The sequence below is a fragment of the Megalobrama amblycephala genome, linkage group LG18 (genome assembly GCF_018812025.1).
Source record: "Megalobrama amblycephala isolate DHTTF-2021 linkage group LG18, ASM1881202v1, whole genome shotgun sequence".
Lineage (NCBI taxonomy): Eukaryota > Metazoa > Chordata > Actinopteri > Cypriniformes > Xenocyprididae > Megalobrama > Megalobrama amblycephala.
In genome coordinates, this window is record NC_063061.1 from 25,322,532 (window position 1) to 25,344,097 (window position 21,566).

The window sequence follows — 21,566 nt, forward strand, 5'->3', positions numbered from 1 at the left end:
CACTGTGGTTTGTTTTAATTTTCTGCTCTTTTTAACCACTGAATTTACTTGATGTGCCAGATTTTCTGCATATAATTATTAAAAATAATTTTTTGATTTTAAAGGTCTATAAAACACACTTTTAAAATTTAATATAAAAACGCTTTTAAATATAATGTAACAAGTATAATTAATATATAAAAACTTTTAAATATAATATATTATAAACAAATATACTATATAAAGAACTATACATAAATATAGTATAATAATATTATACTTTTATATATATATATCAAACTTGTAAGGTCAAAAAAAAAAAAAAAAAAAAAAAAAAAAATATATATATATATATATATATATATATATATATATATATATATATATATATATATATATATATATATATATATATATATATATATATATATTTTTTTTTTTTTTTTTTTTTTTTTGACCTTACAAGTTTGATTAAACCAGCAAAATAGAAGGAAAATATTTTATATTTTTAAAAATATTTTAAATTTGAAGGAAGAACAAAGACTAAACTTGGTTCGAGTTTTGGCAAAAAAAAAAAAAGTCAAAGTACAGATACAGGTTTTATTTTACTATGCAAAATAATGCACAGAAAAACTAAAAGCTGACAGAAAAAAAGCAAATAATAATCAGTTATTAATATTTCTTTGCTTCTCTCTTGTTTTTGCATGTTCAGAATTTCTTTGTATGACAGTCTGGACAAAATTTATGTCGTACAATTTGTCATGTTTCATTGCATAATCATAAATAACATTATTTGACTACGCAATATGACTACAAAATCTTTAATAATATTTGGATAAAAGGTGAAGATGTCAATTTTCTTAGGCCGGACGTCACTTTTGACTGCTGCTGTATATGTTTATGTCTTGTTTTGTCATTTTAAGTTCATTTTAATTCATTTTGAGGAAGGGTGCTGAGGCCCCCTAGTGGAGGCCGGACCCCTGCGGACATAAACAATCATCTGACTGATATCTGCTAACATCAACATGACAGTAACAGTGGTGAATCTGTCACCTGACGAGTGTTCTTCACAGATCAGATCACATGACTGACAGGCCGCGTGAATCCGCTGACAGATCACATGATGTAACGCAGCATCAGTTCAGCTTCTGATTCTCACGTTCATGTCCAGATCACAAAGACTTCTGGACAGTTTTTTATTTCAGCTGTTATTATTTCCTGCAGAAACTTCAATTACTAAACCGATGTGTTTTAGTGTGTGTCGAGACCGCAGAGAGAAACATGAATTATTCAGCGTCAAAATGTTACTGCACAAAAACGCAAAGGCAGAGGGGCTTTAAAAAATAAATCATGAATAAATAAATCAGTAAACACCCATGAGGAGCGGACATCAATAAAACAATAAACTAAGACGAATAAAGCCAGCATTAAATCTGATGCACCGCAAACTAAAATATAGCAGAAATAAAATAAAATATAAATATTAGTTGAAAAACAATTAGAAATGTTGCCTGAAATTAAATAAGTTTAAATTGAAGCATTAAAATTATTAGCTGGAAATAAATAAAACTAAAACTGAAATAACTTAAATACTAATATTTAAAATAAAAAAAACTAATAAAATGACAAAAGCACATAACAAAATGACAAAAAATTTGTAAAAAGTTAGTCATCAAAAACAAAATTAAGTGCTTTTGAACAAATCTCTTGAATGAATGATTCAATGACTCACGCATAAAGACTTCACTCGTTTCATTACTGGATGAATCACCATTTCTGAACAAATCTCTTGAATGAATGATTCAATGACTCACGCATAAAGACTTCACTCGTTTCATTACTGGATGAATCGCCGTTTCTGAGCAAATCTCTTGAACGAATGATTCAGTGATTCACTCATAAAGATTTCACTTGTTTCATTACTAGATGAATCAGTGTTTCTGAACAAATCTCTTGAATGAATGATTCAATGACTCACTCATAAAGACTTCACTCATTTCATTACTGAATGAATCGCCGTTTCTGAACAAATCTCTTGAATGAATGATTCAATGACTCACTCATAAAGACTTCACTCGTTTCATTACTGGACGAATCGCCGTTTCTGAACAAATCTCTTGAATGAATGATTCAATGACTCACTCATAAAGACTTCACTCGTTTCATTACTGGACGAATCGCCGTTTCTGAACAAATCTCTTGAACGAATGATTCAGTGACTCACTCAAAGATTTCACTTGTTTCATTACTAGATGAATCAGCATTTCTGAACAAATCTCTTGAATTAATGATTCAATGACTCACTCATAAAGACTTCACTCGTTTCATTACTGGATGAATCAGCGTTTCTGAACAAATCTCTTGAACGAATGATTCAATGACTCACTCATAAAGACTTCACTCGTTTCATTACTGGATGAATCGCCGTTTCTGAACAAATCTCTTGAACGAATGATTCAATGACTCACTCAAAGATTTCACTTGTTTCATTACTAGATGAATCAGCATTTCTGAACAAATCTCTTGAATGAATGATTCAATGACTCACTCATAAAGACTTCACTCGTTTCATTACTGGACGAATCGCCGTTTCTGAACGAATCTCTTGAACGAATGATTCAGTGACTCACTCAAAGATTTCACTTGTTTCATTACTAGATGAATCAGCATTTCTGAACAAATCTCTTGAATTAATGATTCAATGACTCACTCATAAAGACTTCACTCGTTTCATTACTGGATGAATCAGCGTTTCTGAACAAATCTCTTGAACGAATGATTCAATGACTCACTCATAAAGACTTCACTCGTTTCATTACTGGATGAATCGCCGTTTCTGAACAAATCTCTTGAACGAATGATTCAATGACTCACTCAAAGATTTCACTTGTTTCATTACTAGATGAATCAGCATTTCTGAACAAATCTCTTGAATTAATGATTCAATGACTCACTCATAAAGACTTCACTCGTTTCATTACTGGATGAATCAGCGTTTCTGAACAAATCTCTTGAACGAATGATTCAATGACTCACTCAAAGATTTCACTTGTTTCATTACTAGATGAATCAGCATTTCTGAACAAATCTCTTGAATTAATGATTCAATGACTCACTCATAAAGACTTCACTCGTTTCATTACTGGATGAATCAGCGTTTCTGAACAAATCTCTTGAACGAATGATTCAGTGACTCACTCATAAAGACTTCACTTGTTTCATTACTAGATGAATCAGCGTTTCTGAAGAAATCTCTTGAATGAATGATTCAATGACTCACTCATAAAGTCTTCACTCGTTTCATTACTGGATGAACCGCCGTTTCTGAACAAATCTCCTGAATGAATGATTCAATGACTCACTCATAAAGACTTCACTCGTTTCATTACTGGATGAATCGCCGTTTTTGAATAAATCTCTTGAACGAATGATTCAGTGACTCACTCATAAAGACTTCACTCGTTTCATTACTGGATGAATCGCCATTTCTGAACGAATATCTTGAACGAATGATTCAATGACTCACTCATAAAGACTTCACTCGTTTCATTACTGGATGAATCGCCATTTCTGAACGAATATCTTGAACGAATGATTCAGTGACTCACTCATAAAGACTTCACTCGTTTCATTACTGGATAAAAGTGATTTACTCTATTTCGGTCGCTACCGTAGACATCAGTGTTTATATCTAAACTATAAACTTTCATCCCAGTACTTTTGTAATAACATGAATTATTGCAAGAAAGAAATAATGATACTGTGTGTTTGACACGATAGAAATCTTTTAATCATGCATCTCTAAACAAAACTATAATAAAACTAAAATAACATCCCAAAGCTTGAACATCTAACTTCCTCTGCATGGAAACAGTGACCACCATCTTCCCAGAATCTGATATAATCCCTGTCTAACAGAGAATCTCCCAGCATCCTTCACTCTCACAGCAAAAGTCCCTTCAGGGAAACACAGAGCTGGACGGCTTCTCTGATATTTCTGTCACACACAGTCTATGCTTTGCTTTCCTCCCATTGAAATCTCAAACAATGGAAACGCTGTGGTGTGAATCAGTCATTCTCCGAGCCTTCGCCCTTCAGACGAGCGCGTTTCTCTGACAGACGCTCAAACACACGAACGAAAGCACATTCTGACTCAACAAAACAACAGATCTGACTGAGATCAAAGAGTCTGTTCGCTCAAAAATCATCATCATTTACTCGTCTTCATGTCATTCTGACTTTCTTCAGAGGAAAGGAGAAGTTTTAAAGAACGTGCCGGTCACACAAATACAATAAACTCCCAAAAAATTACAATAAGCTCCAGAAAAACACCATAACAGAAGTCCAAATGACTCATTTCAAGATCATGTGACACTTTATGTGAAAAACAGAGTCAGTTTGTCTGATTTATGAACAAAACAATCTTTGGATTCAGACCTTTCTGAATTGGTTGATTCACTCACACATTCAACTCACTGTTTAATGAACTCTAATGCTTAAAATAAAGATATGGACTGCCGTTATTAATCTTTCTTCTTTAAACAGTTTGGAGCGACGAGAGAGACAGGAAATGGCATATTTTTTAACTTCTGACCGAACGATTCTTCTAAGGAAAGCCCTTCAGGTGTTTTCTGTCTGTAGGTAAAGGTTTAAGCACACGTCTAGACACGAGCGTTAGAATCATCAGAACAGCTCCGGTCTGCTTTTATGTGATTTTAATGACTTTCTACACCTGCAGAACTATTTAAACACACAATGATGATCGTAATAAACACACTAAAGTACTGACGAGGCAGAAAAAACAAGCTCTTATCTTCAGATGAAACGGAAGAAATTAATTCAGATTTAACCTACAAAATGAAGCAAAGCACAAACCACAGATCACACGCGAATCTGCAAAACATAAAAACACATTCGAGCATTTATGAAGGTCTGAAACAAGAGAAAAATGAAAACAAACAACTCAAGATTAACATGAATCTCTGTTCATATCAACAAATAAACCTTTACAACATTCGGCTGCATAACGATCAATGATAAATAACCGAACGCATTCAGAAGAGCACTTCAAATAAACTGATTATCAGCTTTGATAAGCAGAAACAAAGTCTGTGTGTCAATCAAACTCTACTGTAACTCATGCAAGATTTAAAACACAAACTAAATCCTTTTTTAATGTGTGATTCTTTTAGTTTTGTGTCTCATATAATCCTGCATGAACTTCATCTCAGCCTTGGATTTATGTTTCTTACTTAAAAACAATCATTATTAACAGTTTTTATGGAACATAAAACCTAAAAGATTTTTACTTAATAATAATAAAAATTTGGTGACACTTTACACTGCATTAATTAATCTTTGTTAATGTTAATTAATAAAAATGCAACTGTTAGTTAATATCAGCTGAAGTTCATTAAATAATATTAGCAGACAATGTTTGATTTTAATAATGCATTAATAAATGTTCAAACTAAGATTAATAAATGTGGCAGAAGTATTTTTCATTGTGAAACCTTAATATAAAGTGTCACCAAAACGTTAAACTTTTCAATTCACGGTTATTTGCACAATAAAAAGTGCTGGGATAAAAACAACCCAAGTTGGGTTAAATGTTTGAATAATCTGCTGGGTAGTTTTGTTTAAAAATTACTGTATTTCTTGCTTAAAATGAACCCAAAATAGGTTGGAAATTATCATTTATTACTGTTTGATAATTGAACATTCATTAATAATTTTAATGAATAATAATTAAAACAATAAACACTTATTAAATTGCTTAATAATAAACGTTCTCAATAAATGCCTCTAGTAATTATGTGTCTGATTTTTAATTTCCAACATATTTTGGGTTCATTTTAAGCAAGAAACACATTAATTTTTAAACAATAGTTGAGTTTAATAAAACTACCCAGCATGTTACTCAAACATTTAACCCAATCGCTGGGTTTGTCCATTTTTAACCCAGCATTTGTGTAGCGTTCATCTTTACAGAAAAAGAAAAACAAGTGCAACAACAGCGTTTTTCTCCATCAGAAAGTTAAACATGTATAGCAAAGACTATATAAACACATTTATATATATATATCGAGATGAGCAGATGTCGGAACGAGACACAAGCGAGTGTTGCTGCTCTACAGAACAGGCTTATAAACGCTGAGCAGGAAGTGATGTGTGACAGCCATTCAGCAGGAAACATGTAAACAACTTCCTGCACTCAAATCCAGACAGACATCAGAGACCAGCAGTGCTATCTGCCATCATGTGTGTGTGTGTGTGTGTGTGAAGTGGGAAAATCCAATGATAAAACACTTGAAACAGGGAAACCTCACAGAGCTGCTGATCTACATAAATAACCATTACACCCAATCCACAAACCAGTTAACTAAAGCAAGCCTCACAGCTGCGGCGTTTTATTTAAATGCACTTTTAGCAGCTTTCTGTTCCTGTGACCACTGACATCTGCTTAAAGAGGATCCCTGGAGAAAGTGACGTTTCTGCAGTCATCATGTACTTCATCTAAAACTACTGAATCATTCTTTAATTATTATAATGAACTAGTTCACTTCTGAATGAAAATTTCCTGATAATTTATAGGGCTGGGTATTGACAGTTTTCACGATTCAATTATTATTCACATGCTTTCGATTCGATTCGATTCTTTTGGATGTAGTATTTTAGTTTCAGCACATGGCAAATTTTCTAGAGGAAAAATCTCTCCACTAATGCTGTAAACTACACATGAGAGTCAGCTGGTGCTACTATAATAATACTGAAGGTTAAATTAACTTATTTATACACAAACGCTTAAATTACACTCTATGTTTTTATTATAAATAAAGTTTAGAATTACATAATCATATTTCTACTCCAATTCGTTTTTTTTAATATAAATATTTAAATCACAGCTGATTTATTCAAACATGCATTAAATATTGAAGAACATATAAATGATAATGAATATGTAACGGTGCATAGCTATATTTATCTTTCTAGAGTTCACTTTTCTAGCTGACTAATGAGTTTATGGTCACTGAATATGTTTTTCTGAGGTAAATGTGACGTCACGTGACATTGTTTAAGTTTTATTGAGTCTTTCCGAGGTTGAAGCACTGATTGAGCGATTACACGAGACATGATACGGATTTCAGTAAGTTGTACTGTATATTTTAACATACCTTCAGATGTTCATGCATGTTTATTTCGCTGTAACTGGTATTAAAGCGGAGGAGAGGATGATCACATGCTTCTCTTTAACTGAGGCGCTAAAGCGATCTGTCACGCCACATTAAACAGCGCCAAAACGGTATTTATTTTTGAATCTCATAATAAGATGGACGTCATTTGAAATCTGAGACTTTGCTTCATATCAAAAGTAACAAAGATTATTGTGATTTATTGGATGGGAGGAGCTACATATTCTGCTCATTCATCAACTGAAAACAGACTAGACTAATCGATTCTTGGGATTTAAGAATCAATATCGGTTCGTAAAAATGAGAATCGATTAAAATCGAGAAATCGATATTTTTTTACCCAGCCCTAATAATTCACTCTCCTCCATGTCATCCAAGATGTTCATGTGTTTCTTTCTTCAGTGAAAAAGAAATGAAGGAAAACATTCCAGGATTTTTCTCCATATAGTGGACTTCACTGAGGTTCAACGGGTTGAAGGTCCAAATGTCAGTTTCAGTGCAGCTTCAAAGAGCTCTACATGATCCCAGACGAGGAATAAGAGTCTTATCTTCTAAAGAAATAAACATTATACACTTTTTAACCACAAATGCTCATCTTGCACTGCTCTGTGATGCTCCACGCATGACGTAATCATGTTGGAAAGATCACGCGTCACAGGAGGAAGTACCGCGGTAAAACTACATCTCATTTTCTCCTCCAAATCGTCCAACATCATTGTTTTACCTTTTTTCGTAAAGGCCGTTTGTCGTTCACTTTGTAAACACTGGATCGGTACTTCCTCCTGTGACGCGTGATCTTTCCAACATGATTACGTCATGTGTGGAGCATCACAGAGCAGTGCAAGACGAGCATTTGTGGTTAAAAAGTGTATAATGTTTATTTCCTTTAGAAGATAAGACTCTTATTCCTCGTCTGGGATCATGTAGAGCTCTTTGAAGCTGCACTGAAACTGACATTTGGACCTTCAACCCGTTGAACCCCAGTGAAGTCCACTATATGGAGAAAAATCCTGGAACGTTTTCCTTCATTTCTTTTCGATTATTTGCTGCTGAAAGCATCAAAACGCATCATGCACCGATTTAGAATCAAACACTCCAGGAGGGAAACAATAAACTAAAGCTACGCAAAGTAATTTTTGTACAATGAACTCTTTTATTACTCCATATAGCAAACTGACACAAGTAAGCAGTTCAGAACAGAAGTAAAAGTGAAATTCAACAGGTGCAGCAGCTCTGAATGATTCCTTCAGATCAGTGTTTGATATGAATCTCATCTAATTCTGTATCAACTCATAAAGTCAAACATCCATGATGAGACTAGGAAAATGGCGACTTCACCACACAAACAAGTAAATAAACGTGATGACAGAGTGAGAGAGAGAGGAGAGAATTAGATGAGAGCTCGAACTGCTGCTACAATGTAACACTCGCGCGCGTCTGACGGGAAACACTGTAACACATCTAACACACATCAAACACACACGAGCGATACGTGTTCATCTGGACTGGCTTTAAACAGCAGAAACACACAGATTAGCCGAACAGCATTAACACAAACACACACAAACACACACACACGACTGCAGCTGCGCCGAAACGACACACACATCACAGTCCTGAACGACACAATCTCACATCCGTGAAGCGAATTAAACACAAGAGCACAAACTCTGCCTCATTTAATGAAGATTTCTTACCAGCACGAGCCTGAGAGATCCGACAGACGCGGTGACAGCACTGACGAGTGCGCATGCGCAGCAGAGCCTCAGCCCTCTGCTGGAGGACTAGACAGGTGTCACATATAGACAAGAACCACATGACCAAGACAACTCATCATTTCTATTATTTATGGTTTCAATATGAATAAAGTGAATCTGGAATATTCTGAACTGAAACTGATGGATGATGAAGTCACAGTGTCAAGCAGGGCTTATATTTGCCACAAACTACATGTTTTTCCCTCAGAAATTGTGAACTTTCTTAATATTAACAATTAAATATAACAATTTATTGTAACATTTCTTCATGATTCCTATTACTCTGAATTATTATAATAGTAATAAGAAGATAATGTTAAACAGTTGAGGCATCTGTTAATGCATAAGTGCATCATAAATATCTTCATGTTTGTGGCATATTCTCCATAATGATATTACAGATATCACAGAATCTTTTTCATCTTGTGCATGTAATGAATGTATTATTATATTAATTATATTATATTATTTTATATTATTACTTTACAATACTATTCTATATTACATTACATCATGTTATATCACATTTTATCATTATATCACATTACATCATATATTACATTACATTACATTATATATTATATTATATCACATTACATCATATTATATAACATTATATACAAACCCAATTCCAAAAAAGTTGGGACACTGTACAAATTGTGAATAAAAAAGGAATGCAATAATTTACAAATCTCATAAACTTGTATTTTATTCACAATAGAATATAGATAACATATCAAATGTTGAAACTGAGACATTTTGAAATGTCTTGCCAAATTTTGGCTCATTTTGGATTTCATGAGAGCTACACATTCCAAAAAAGTTGGGACAGGTAGCAATAAGAGGCCGGAAAAGTTAAATGTACATATAAGGAACAGCTGGAGGACCAATTTGCAACTTATTAGGTCGATTGGCAACATGATTGGGTATAAAAAGAGCCTCTCAGAGTGGCAGTGTCTCTCAGAAGTCAAGATGGGCAGAGGATCACCAATTCCCCAATGCTGCGGCCAAAAATAGTGGAGCAATATCAGAAAGGAGTTTCTCAGAGAAAAATTGCAAAGAGTTTGAAGTTATCATCATCTACAGTGCATAATATCATCCAAACATTCATCTTTAGACTGCACTGCATCACATACAGGAATGCTACTGTAATGGAAATCACAACATGGGCTCAGGAATACTTCCAGAAAACATTGTCGGTGAACACAATCCACCGTGCCATTCGCCGTTGCCAGCTAAAACTCTATAGGTCAAAAAAGAAGCCATATCTAAACATGATCCAGAAGCGCAGGCGTTTTCTCTGGGCCAAGGATCATTTAAAATGGACTGTGGCAAAGTGGAAAACTGTTCTGTGGTCAGACGAGTCAAAATTTGAAGTTCTTTTTGAAAACTGGGATGCCACGTCATCCGGACTAAAGAGGACAAGGACAACCCAAGTTGTTATCAGCGCTCAGTTCAGAAGCCTGCATCTCTGATGGTATGGAGTTGCATGAGTGCGTGTGGCATGGGCAGCTTACACATCTGGAAAGGCACCATCAATGCTGAAAGGTATATCCAAGTTCTAGAACAACATATGCTCCCATCCAGACGTCGTCTCTTTCAGGGAAGACCTTGCATTTTCCAACATGACAATGCCAGACTACATACTGCATCAATTACAACATCATGGCTGCGTAGAAGAAGGATCCGGGTACTGAAATGGCCAGCCTGCAGTCCAGATCTTTCACCCATAGAAAACATTTGGTGCATCATAAAGAGGAAGATGCGACAAAGAAGACCTAAGACAGTTGAGCAACTAGAAGCCTGTATTAGACAAGAATGGGACAACATTCCTATTCCTAAACTTGAGCAACTTGTCTCCTCAGTCCCCAGACGTTTGCAGACTGTTATATAAAGAAGAGGGGATGCCACACAGTGGTAAACATGGCCTGTCCCAACTTTTTTGAGATGTGCTGATGCCATGAAATTTAAAATCAACTATTTTTTCCTTAAAATGATAAATTTTCTCAGTTTAAACATTTGATATGTCATCTATGTTGTATTCTGAATAAAATATGGAAATTTGAAACTTCCACATCATTGCATTCTGTTTTTATTCACAATTTGTACAGTGTCCCAACTTTTTTGGAATCGGGTTTGTATATTACATTATATCACATTACATTATATTATATTATATTGTATTACATTATATCACATTATATTATATTATATTATATTATATTATATTGTATTACATTATATCACATTATATTATATTATATTATATTATATCACGTTACATTATATTGTATTATATTGTATTACATTATATCACATTATATTATATTATATTATATTATATCACGTTACATTATATTGTATTATATTGTATTACATTATATCACATTATATTATATTATATTATATTACATTATATCATATTATATTACATTATATCACGTTACATTATATTATATTATATTGTATTACATTGTATCACATTATATTATATTATATTATATTACATTATATCACATTATATTATATTATATTATATTGCATTATATATTACATTGTCACATTACATTGCATTATATTATATTGTATTATATTATATTGCATTATATATTACATTGTCACATTACATTGCATTATATTATATTATGTTATATTATATTATATCATATCACATTACATTATATTATATTACATTACATCACATTACATTATATAATATCATATTACATTACATATTGCATTGTCACATTACATTATATTGCATTTTATCACATTGCACTATATATTACATTATCACATTGCATTACATTATATGACATTATATTAAATTACATTACATTGTATTATATTATATATTATATCATATTACATTACATTGCATTATATATTACATTGTCACATTACATTGCATTATATTATATTATATCACATTACATTATATTATATCATATTACTGTTACGTGTGGCTGTAGTAGGAGAGACGAGGCGAACACGGACTTCCACAATAGCGGGATTTTAATAAAGAACACAGGAGATTACAAGCAACACAAATCTAACACACAACAAGATCGGACAGGGAGTGAAGGGAGTGAGTCCATGATAAAGGCAGTGCTGATGATGGAGTCCAGGTGCAGGTGATGAGTGATGATGAGGAGCTGAGGAGGGAAGTGAGTGCAGGTGAAGAAACACAAGGATCATGGGAAATGGAGTTCTGGGGACAAGGGATCCGTGACAATTACACTATATTATATTATATTACATTACATTGTCACATTACATTATATTATATTATAATGACATTATATCACATTACTGTTACGGTGGGTATGTGCTGGAGAGATGAAGCATTCACGGAGATCCACAAACAATAGACTTTAATGAATATAGAACAGCGTAACACATAATACACCATAAACACAACAGAGAATGGACAAGGAGTGAAGGGAGTGAGTCCATATATATAGGGAGTGCTGACGAGGAGGTCCAGGTGAGGATGATCTGTGATGATGGGGAGATGACGAGGGAAGTGAGTGCAGGTGTGGAGAACAGGAGGATTATGGGAAATGGAGTTCAGGAGATGAGGGAACTGTGACAATTACATTACATTATATATTGCATTATGTCACATTACATTATATTATATTGCATTATATCACACTGCATTATATATTACATTATCACATTGCATTACATTATATTACATTATATTAAATTACATTACATTATATTATATCACATTACATTATATTACAATACATTATGTGTATTATATTTGCTTTGTCTCAGAAGTGCAGTTCATCCTGAGCTCCAGTAGAGGGCAGTAGAGTCACAGAGCTGATCATGACGTGAAATGTTATGTTCACACTACTGTGAGAGCTGCTCATTTATTTATTTTGTTTGTTGATTAGAACCATATGGATCTATATGAGCTCATCTGACAGCAGTATCTTAATGCACAGACCGTGAAGAGCCATTCTCACAGTCACTGACCGTGATGATTCTTATCCAGCTCATAATTCATCTGAACGTAATCTGTTGTAATTCATGTAGCCGTCACAGCGCAGCAGAGATTTGAGCACAACCGCTCTGATGATGACGAGTTCAGTGACGAAAAATAGACTTCAAACAGTAAAGACATTCCTGTAATCACAACAATAGTTCTGTCATTCATCAGGATCAGATACTGTGAGGTCAGAGGTCAGTGTTTGGAAACCTGTGCATGCCTGAGACGCCTCAGGAGTGACAGATCAGATCTCTGGTTAACTCGAGTAAACTAGCTCAGAGATTGTGTTGTTGACTCACTGTGTGTGTGTGTGTTTTTATAACACTCATAAACATTCCTTCACACAACGTAAAACATGTAGAACACACTTCCTGTTCAGAGGATCTGGACGTGAGTCTCGTGCTTCACATTCTCGGCCTCATTCATGACGGGGAAGTTTCTTTCAAGCAGGAATTTCACCTTGATGTAAAATACACATTCATTATGAGTACATCACGACCACACATACACACACTAACTAAAACTAAAACTAAAACCATAAAACAAGCATTTTCATTACCTTAGAATAAATAATTAATAAACATTAAAAACATATTTTATTTCAGCAAGTTGCCAAGACTTTCTCAATTTCATTTACTTTAAATTGAAGTACTAAATGAATGAAAACTAAATAAACTAGAACTAAAACCTGAAACCTAATTAAAGCTGTACAGACGTAGTTTCTGTCAGCTGGGAATTCACTTGATGCAAAACACTCCTGATTCTGGGAAACACGGGGACGTTTCACTCCCGCATTCTACAAGATCTCAGTGTTTGATCTGGATCTCATTCGTCAAATATCTGTTTACAAACACAAACACAAACACACGTGGAATATAATAATCCATATCATCTGTTGTTCCTTTAAAAAACCATGACACAGTTTTACTTTCACATTATAAACCTTGACAGATGGTGTAATGGATTTCTTATCTCATTTATGGCACGCACACACACACACACACACACACACACACACACACACACACACACACTCTGTCACACACAAATACATGAACACATTTCTCACTTTGACTCAAACATCATCCAAACTATTGTCTTTGTTGAGTGAATCGTCTCATAAATTTAAGTATTTTAGTGGTTTTAGTTATATTATATTATATTATATTACATTATATCACATTATATTATATTATATTATATTATATTATATTATATTATATTATATTACATTATATCACATTATATTATATTATATTATATTATATATATATTATATCACATTACATTACATCACACTATTATATTATATATCACATTACATTATATTATATTATATCACATTACATTACATCACATTATATTACATTATATTATATCACATTACATTATACATTACATTATATCACATTACGTTATATTATATTATATCACATTACATTATGTTATATTATATCACATTACATTATGTTATATTATATCACATTACATTACGTTATATTATATTATATCACATTACATTACGTTATATTATATCACATTACATCACGTTATATTATATCACATTACATCACGTTATATTATATCACATTACATCACGCTATATTATATCACATTACATCACGCTATATTATATCACATTACATTATATTATATTATATAACATTACATTATATTATATGACATTACATTACATTATATTATATAATATAACATTACATTATATTATATCACATTACATTACATTATATTATATCACATTACATCACGTTATATTATATCACATAACATCACGTTATATTATATCACATAACATCACGTTATATTATATCACATCACGTTATATTATATCAAATTACATTACGTTATATCACATTACATTACGTTATATTATATTATATCACATTAAATTACGTTATATTATATTATATCACATTACATCACGTTATATTATATCACATTACATTACGTTATATTATATCACATTACATTATATTATGTTATATCACATTACATTACGTTATATTATATCACATTACATTATATTATATTATATCACATTACATTATATTATATTATATCACATTACATTACGTTATATTATATCACATTACATTATATAATATTATATCACATTACATCACGTTATATTATATCACATCACGTTATATTATATCAAATTACATTACGTTATATCACATTACATTACGTTATATTATATCACATTACATTATATTATATTATATCACATTACATTATATTATATTATATCACATTACATTACGTTATATTATATCACATTACATTATATAATATTATATCACATTACATTACGTTATATTACATTGCATTACATTATATTATATCACATTACATTACATTTGTTACACAAGTTGTTCAGAAGAACTGTGTGAAGAGTTTTGAAAAAGTGACCTAAATATTGAGAAATGTGTAGCGATTGTAAAAAACTAAAGATTACAGAGGAAGAGAGATGTGTGGATGAGGCAGAGCCGTTATCTCCGGCAGGAATGAGGGATCAGGGGTCAGAATATCTCGGAACATTCCAGGGCTGTGTTGATTTCTCCTGTCTTATACTCCCGGAGCGAATCTCAAACATATCTCCCTAACAGTAGAGCTCAGTGCTCGCAACAGCAGGGTCATGGGTTCGACTCTCATTGAATGCATAAACACGCATACCTTGAATGCAGCGTAAATCATTGTGGATAAAACCGTCTGTCAAAATGCATTTTTCCAAGAAGACGTAATTGTACTGCTGTCTTTCTGTGCCACAGATGCCATCCTCATTAATAATGCAGATGATCCCGTTAATGGCTCCGCACACACACTAGTCTGTGATATATTATATTTCATCATTCGTTCAGTCATGTATGGCGTCATGCCGTGGGTCAGTACAGGTGTCTTCTTGTTATATGAGCGCAGCGCTGGCTAACCTCAGGTTATTGTGTGTTTACTCAGGCCTGCTACGCGACCGCTGTTTTGTCCTCGCTCTGAAAGGAAAGGGAAAGTTCGGAGGTCGCAGGAAGCAGCAGACAGCGAGAAGAGATATAAGCGAGATCCTCCAGGGGCCGTGTGGCACCAGCGTCTGCTAGAGTTTCCCAGAGATCCAGTGAAATGGAGACGCACACTGTTTCCACTGCAGCGTCCAGCACTGATCCCACATCAGTGACCGAAAACCTCTCATTCTGTCACTTACTGTGTAGTTGTTGCTGCTGTTTTCACTATTTTAGGTTAAGCTCATTGCGTATAAGATGTTTTGAGTTCATTACAATGGAATTTCTACTCTAACTCAGTTCACTGTATGTGCTTGATAAATTCAGCATGGAAATTTGGCAGCCAGGTGAGTTCCGGAAATCTGATAGTGGGAGCTAAATACAGACATGCTCTTACAAGACAAACTCTTCCTGAGAGCAAAATCAGAGTCATTAGAGGAACAGCAGATATTCTTCAGCATATCATGAGCCAGATCTGAACCGATCGCATGCTGCACCTGAACAAACAACAGTCCTGTTGAGAAATATACGTGAGATCTTTAAATTGCACCATGAAATTGCAGTATTTATCAAATTGATTCTCTGGTGATTATATGTCTGGGAAAGGTGAGCTACAGGAATAGCAGCGCTGTTGATTGCATCGCGAGCAGAATGTGCAGGAGAGATCGGAGGGTCCGTTATCTTTTGTGTGTCGCTGGGGTCACACTCTATTCCACATCCCGCCTGAGCTCGTTTAGCGCTCGTTTACGGCTCATTTGTGAGCAGATGCTACTGAGAGACACACAAGTTTAGCTCTTATCTTAAAGATAACACTTTCTCTGTAGCTTTGGGTAAGTTTTCCTCATCCTCAGCTCTTATTATTAGTGGGGTACCTCAGGGTTCTGTACTGGGCCCACTTCTTTTTTAACTTATATATGCTTCTGCTTGGGAGTATAATAATGTTTCTTTGCATTTTTATGCTTATTATAGTCAGCTTTATTTGCCGTTTAAAACTGGCCATTTTATTCAGCATTTGCTGGACTGTATTGAGGACATAAAAAAGACAGTATCCTTTCACTATATGTGCACAATTGAATCTCTGGAGATTATATGCCTGGGAAAGGTGAGCTATTATTATACCTATTATTAGTGGGGTACCTCAGGGCTCTGTACTGGGCCCGCTTCTTTTTAACTTATATATGCTTCCCCTTGGAAGAATTATAATGTTTCTTTGCATTTTTTGATGCTGATGATAGTCATTTTTTGCTGGACAATAAAAAAGCATCCAATCAATTCCCCAATGGACAAAATCAATCAATAAGGAAAAAGGAACTTCTGTTTCATGCCGACTTTAAAGGTGAAATGAAGCTCAGGATGAGCAGGGTTTGTGTGTTTCTGTGATTCCTGAAGGATGGCACAACACTCCAGAATCGCTCCAGATGGTTCGGGAAGGATCTATAATGTGTTGACATGCAGTGGAATCAGATACCCCGTCTCATCCACTCTGGGGCCGCAGCCCGTCCAATAAACCCCGTCAGTCATCAGTTATTCAGCCCTTTGAGGAGAAGCAGCAGCCCTGAAACAGGAAGTGGCTCACGGCAGACGCTGAGAGAAATCAATCCTCATGTACTGAATAAATCATACATCGATGACCTCATGCTCTGATTATTGTGCAGCAAACACACATCTATCTATCTATCTATCTATCTATCTATCTATCTATCTATCTATCTATCTATCTATCTATCTATCTATCTATCTATCTATCTATCTATCTATCTATCTATCTATCAGTAACACTGATGCCTCCTCTGTTCTTCAGATGGATATAGTAGTGTCGTGTTGTCGACTCTCATAAGGTGTTTGATTTGTCTTGATCTGTCAGTGCAATGAAGCGAGAAAATGAATTATGATGAACATCATCTGGTTATCTCTAGATGAACAAAACCTGCTGTGACAGTCGGTCTATAAAAGTTCATCATTATACTGTAAATCACAGTCTGACAGAAGCGGATCGATGTGACCACAGAGGAACTAGATCAATGTCAGGTGAATTTATCATGACGCCCGGATGAAGAACTAATGTTTGAAGAAGTTACATAAGATCCATCAGATGTTTCATTAACATCTCGTTTGTCTGTGTTGGAACGTCGTTTCTTAGAGCTGGAATCCAGACAATTTCATTTCATGATGTCCATTTGTGTTATTTCACAGTTTTCATCATTATGTGGAAAATGTAAAATTCTTAAAGGATTAGTTCACTTTCAATTAAAATTTCCTGATAATTTACTCACCCCCATGTCATCCAAGATGTTCATGTCTTTCTTTCGTCAGTCGAAAAGAAATGAAGGTTTTTGATGAAAACATTCCAGGATTTTTCTCCTTATAGTGGACTTCACTGGACACCAAACGTTTGAAGGTCAAAATTACAGTTTCAGTGCAGCTTCAAAGAGCTTTAAACAATCCCAGACGAGGAATAAGAGTCTTATCTAGAGAAACCATCACTCATTTTTGTAAATAATACAACTGTATATGCTTTATAAACACAAATGATCGCCTTGCACATGATTCAGCATTCCTTATTCTTCAAAAAGCAACTTACAGAACGACCGCGGCGCCATTTTTTTGTTTTTTTTCCATAAGTAGAATAGGGACGAAGAATACTGAAAGCGGAAGTACATGCAAGGTGATATTTTGTGTTTATAAAGCATATATATTTGTATTTTTTTTTAAAAATGAGCGATGGTTTCTCTAGATAAGACTCTTATTCCTCGTCTGGTATTGTTTAAAGCTCTTTGAAGCTGCACTGAAACTGTAATTTTGACCGTTTGGAGTCCATTGAAGTCCACTATAAGGAGAAAAATCCTGGAATGTTTTCATCAAAAACCTTCATTTCTTTTCGACTGAAGAAAGAAAGACATGAACATCTTGGATGACATGGGGGTGAATAAATTATCAGGAAAAATTTTATTTGAAAGTGAACTAATCCTTTAACTAATCCATTTGTAACAAACCACCAGCATAAAAGATCACATAAAAACAGTATTATTGTGCTTTGAGAATGTTTAACCAGAGGAGATATTTGATGTGTTAATGTATGCACGCCCCCTGTGCGCTGATTGGACGCGGGTGGCTGTAGCCCCGCCCCCCGTCGCGTTCCATGGCAGGCGAATCTCACACACGCTCGCGTGAATTACAGAAACACACACGCGTGCAGTGATCTCCGCGGATCTGATGGAGGATGGATGTGAAGGACTGTGGCGGAGTGATTCTGACCGCGTTTCATTCATTCAGGATTCAGTCAGATGAGCAGAAACACGCAACAGACAACAGGTCAGACACACACACACACACACACTTTAAACTCTCTCTCTCGCCTCTGATGTTTTATTTGGGTTTTTATGTTTTGTTTTTAAACTTGAGATGATAATTTCACTCTCATTCGGTTCCATTTCACATGTTTTGAATGATTTATTATCAGTGTTTCAGGTCTTTAATATGCTTTTATGTATTAATATCAGCACTAAATGAATTTTGCATCTTTATTTAGAGACTGAAGCACACTAATGCTGTTCTTCTCATCATGAACATGTTTGATAAATGTTCAAATATTTGCTGAGTAAACACATGATCATATTCCACCCTGTCCCATAATCCTCATCCGTCTCAGCTGTTTCATTGATCATCAATGCTGCAGTTTATCTGAACATGCAGAAATCACTTGTTGCATGTCAGTAAAAGTGTTTGTAAAGTTGCTCAGTGTGTTTTCTGATGTACCCAGCATGCATCTCTTCAGAGGATGATGTCATGATCAGGACGGGTCAGAGTCAGGCAGCGACGGGACGCTCTCCTCTCTCGAGTCTTAAAATATTTACATTAGATCAGAGCCAGAGAGCGTCCTGACGGATCAGGCGTGATGTCCGGATGATTTATGCTGCAGCTTCAGGAAACATAAACACAGACAGAGTCTGATGGAGTTAATGACATGATGAGCAGCTTTAATATCAGTGTGTGTGTCTGATTACTGCTCCACATTCTGCTGAGAGTAGTGTTTAACTGCAGCATTACACACACACACACACACACACACACACACACACACACAGAGCTGTTGTCCAGAGGTCAGTGTCGTGTCGTATCCTCCTCATAAGTGACATAATTCTCACAGGCTGAAAGCGCTGTTGTGTTGTGTGTGCTGACGGCACGTGTGTGTGTTTGTCTCATGAGAGGTTTGTGCTGAAAGCCGGTTTGTCAGTGTTTTGTATTGAGCACAAAAGGAAGCTGGTGCTGTTGTGTGTGTGTGTGTGATTGAATGCTTTCAGTGAGTGCTGGATGATTCCACACTATCATCCTGAAACTGAAATCACTCCGACAGGAGAATCTCCAGGACGTGTTTGTGTTCCAAATCAAAAGAGAAATAAGAACAGATATTTTGCATGAAGATGTTTTCAGCAGTTTTGACTCGAGTCTGATTCAGACGAATGTGATTCTGGAACAGTCAGTATCAGAGGAAGTAGTCGCTTCGTTCAGTGACTGTAAACTAGAACTAAATGTAAATTGAATTTCTATTCATCTCTAATCCAGAGGCTTTGACATTGTCTTCTGACGGGAATTTGACATCAGAGCTCACGCTTCTTTATTGGCATCGATCGTTCCGTGAAGAACGTTTAACATCCACGATTCTTTGGATTATTAAAATGTTCACTTAGTTCACGTCAGAATGAAAATATCCTGATAATTCACTCTCCTCCATGTCATCCAAGATGTTCATGTGTTTCTTTCTTCAGAAATGAAGGAAAACGTTCCAGGATTTTTCTCCATATAGTGGACTTCACTGGGGTTCAACGGGTTGAAGGTCCAAATGTCAGTTTCAGTGCAGCTTCAAAGAGCTCTACATGATCCCAGACGAGGAATAAGAGTCTCATCTAGAGAAACCATCAGGACATTTACTAAAAAAATAAACATTATATAGTTTTTAACCACAAATGCTCGTCTTGCACTGCTCTGTGATGCTCCACGCATGACGTAATCATGTTGGAAAGGTCACGCGTGACGTAAGAGGAAGTACCGCGGTAAAACTCCATCTCATTTTCTGCTCCAACTTTAAAATGGTCTTTTTTTTTTGTAAAGGCCGTTTGACTCGTGCTGCGTTCACACCAGACGCGAATTAAGCGTTAAGCGCGAGAGATTTACATGTTAAGTCAATGCAAAGACGCGAATAGAAATCCCGCGGCGCAAATTGCGCGTTTTGGGTATTTGATGCGCGATTCGAGCAAGTTTTGCTCTAATATTTGTGCCGCGTTAACCAATCAGGAGCTTGCTCTAGTAGTGACGTGATTACGAGCGGAGGCAGAAATCCGAAACAACAATGGAGGACAAAATCATCGTCGCTGTATGAAACATCTTCATACTTTTATAGAAACAGGAATAAAAAGGATCTTGCTTGGAAGAGAGTGAGTCAGGAGGTCAGACAATCTGATGTTACAATCAAAAGTTGTAAAAAACGCTCTTTACTCAATTTGAACTATATATATATACACATATTGAGACAAGCTAGCTAAAGCCAGCAAATTGAGCTTATTCGCCGTATTTTACAACTACTTTCCCGCTGACGAGTTGATGTGTTTATTCAGAGGAAGTGTGC

At 34.9% G+C, this 21,566-nt stretch overlaps 2 protein-coding genes across 2 annotated transcripts in view; one reads left to right on the plus strand and one right to left on the minus strand.

The window, feature by feature from the left end:
- LOC125252387 (lethal(3)malignant brain tumor-like protein 4) overlaps nucleotides 1–8,961 on the minus strand; it is a 58,264-nt gene extending 49,303 nt beyond the window's left edge. The window contains 1 exon segment of the mRNA XM_048165633.1: nucleotides 8,870–8,961. Within this exon segment, the coding sequence (XP_048021590.1) occupies nucleotides 8,870–8,924 (55 nt within the window). The 5' untranslated portion in view covers nucleotides 8,925–8,961.
- A 10,036-nt stretch (nucleotides 8,962–18,997) lies between these two features.
- The window catches only part of arhgap28 (Rho GTPase activating protein 28), a 29,324-nt gene continuing 26,755 nt past the window's right edge, over nucleotides 18,998–21,566 (plus strand). The window contains exon 1 of the mRNA XM_048165671.1: nucleotides 18,998–19,255. Coding sequence (XP_048021628.1) covers nucleotides 19,164–19,255 — 92 coding nt within the window. The 5' untranslated portion in view covers nucleotides 18,998–19,163. The remainder of the gene's footprint in view (nucleotides 19,256–21,566) is intronic.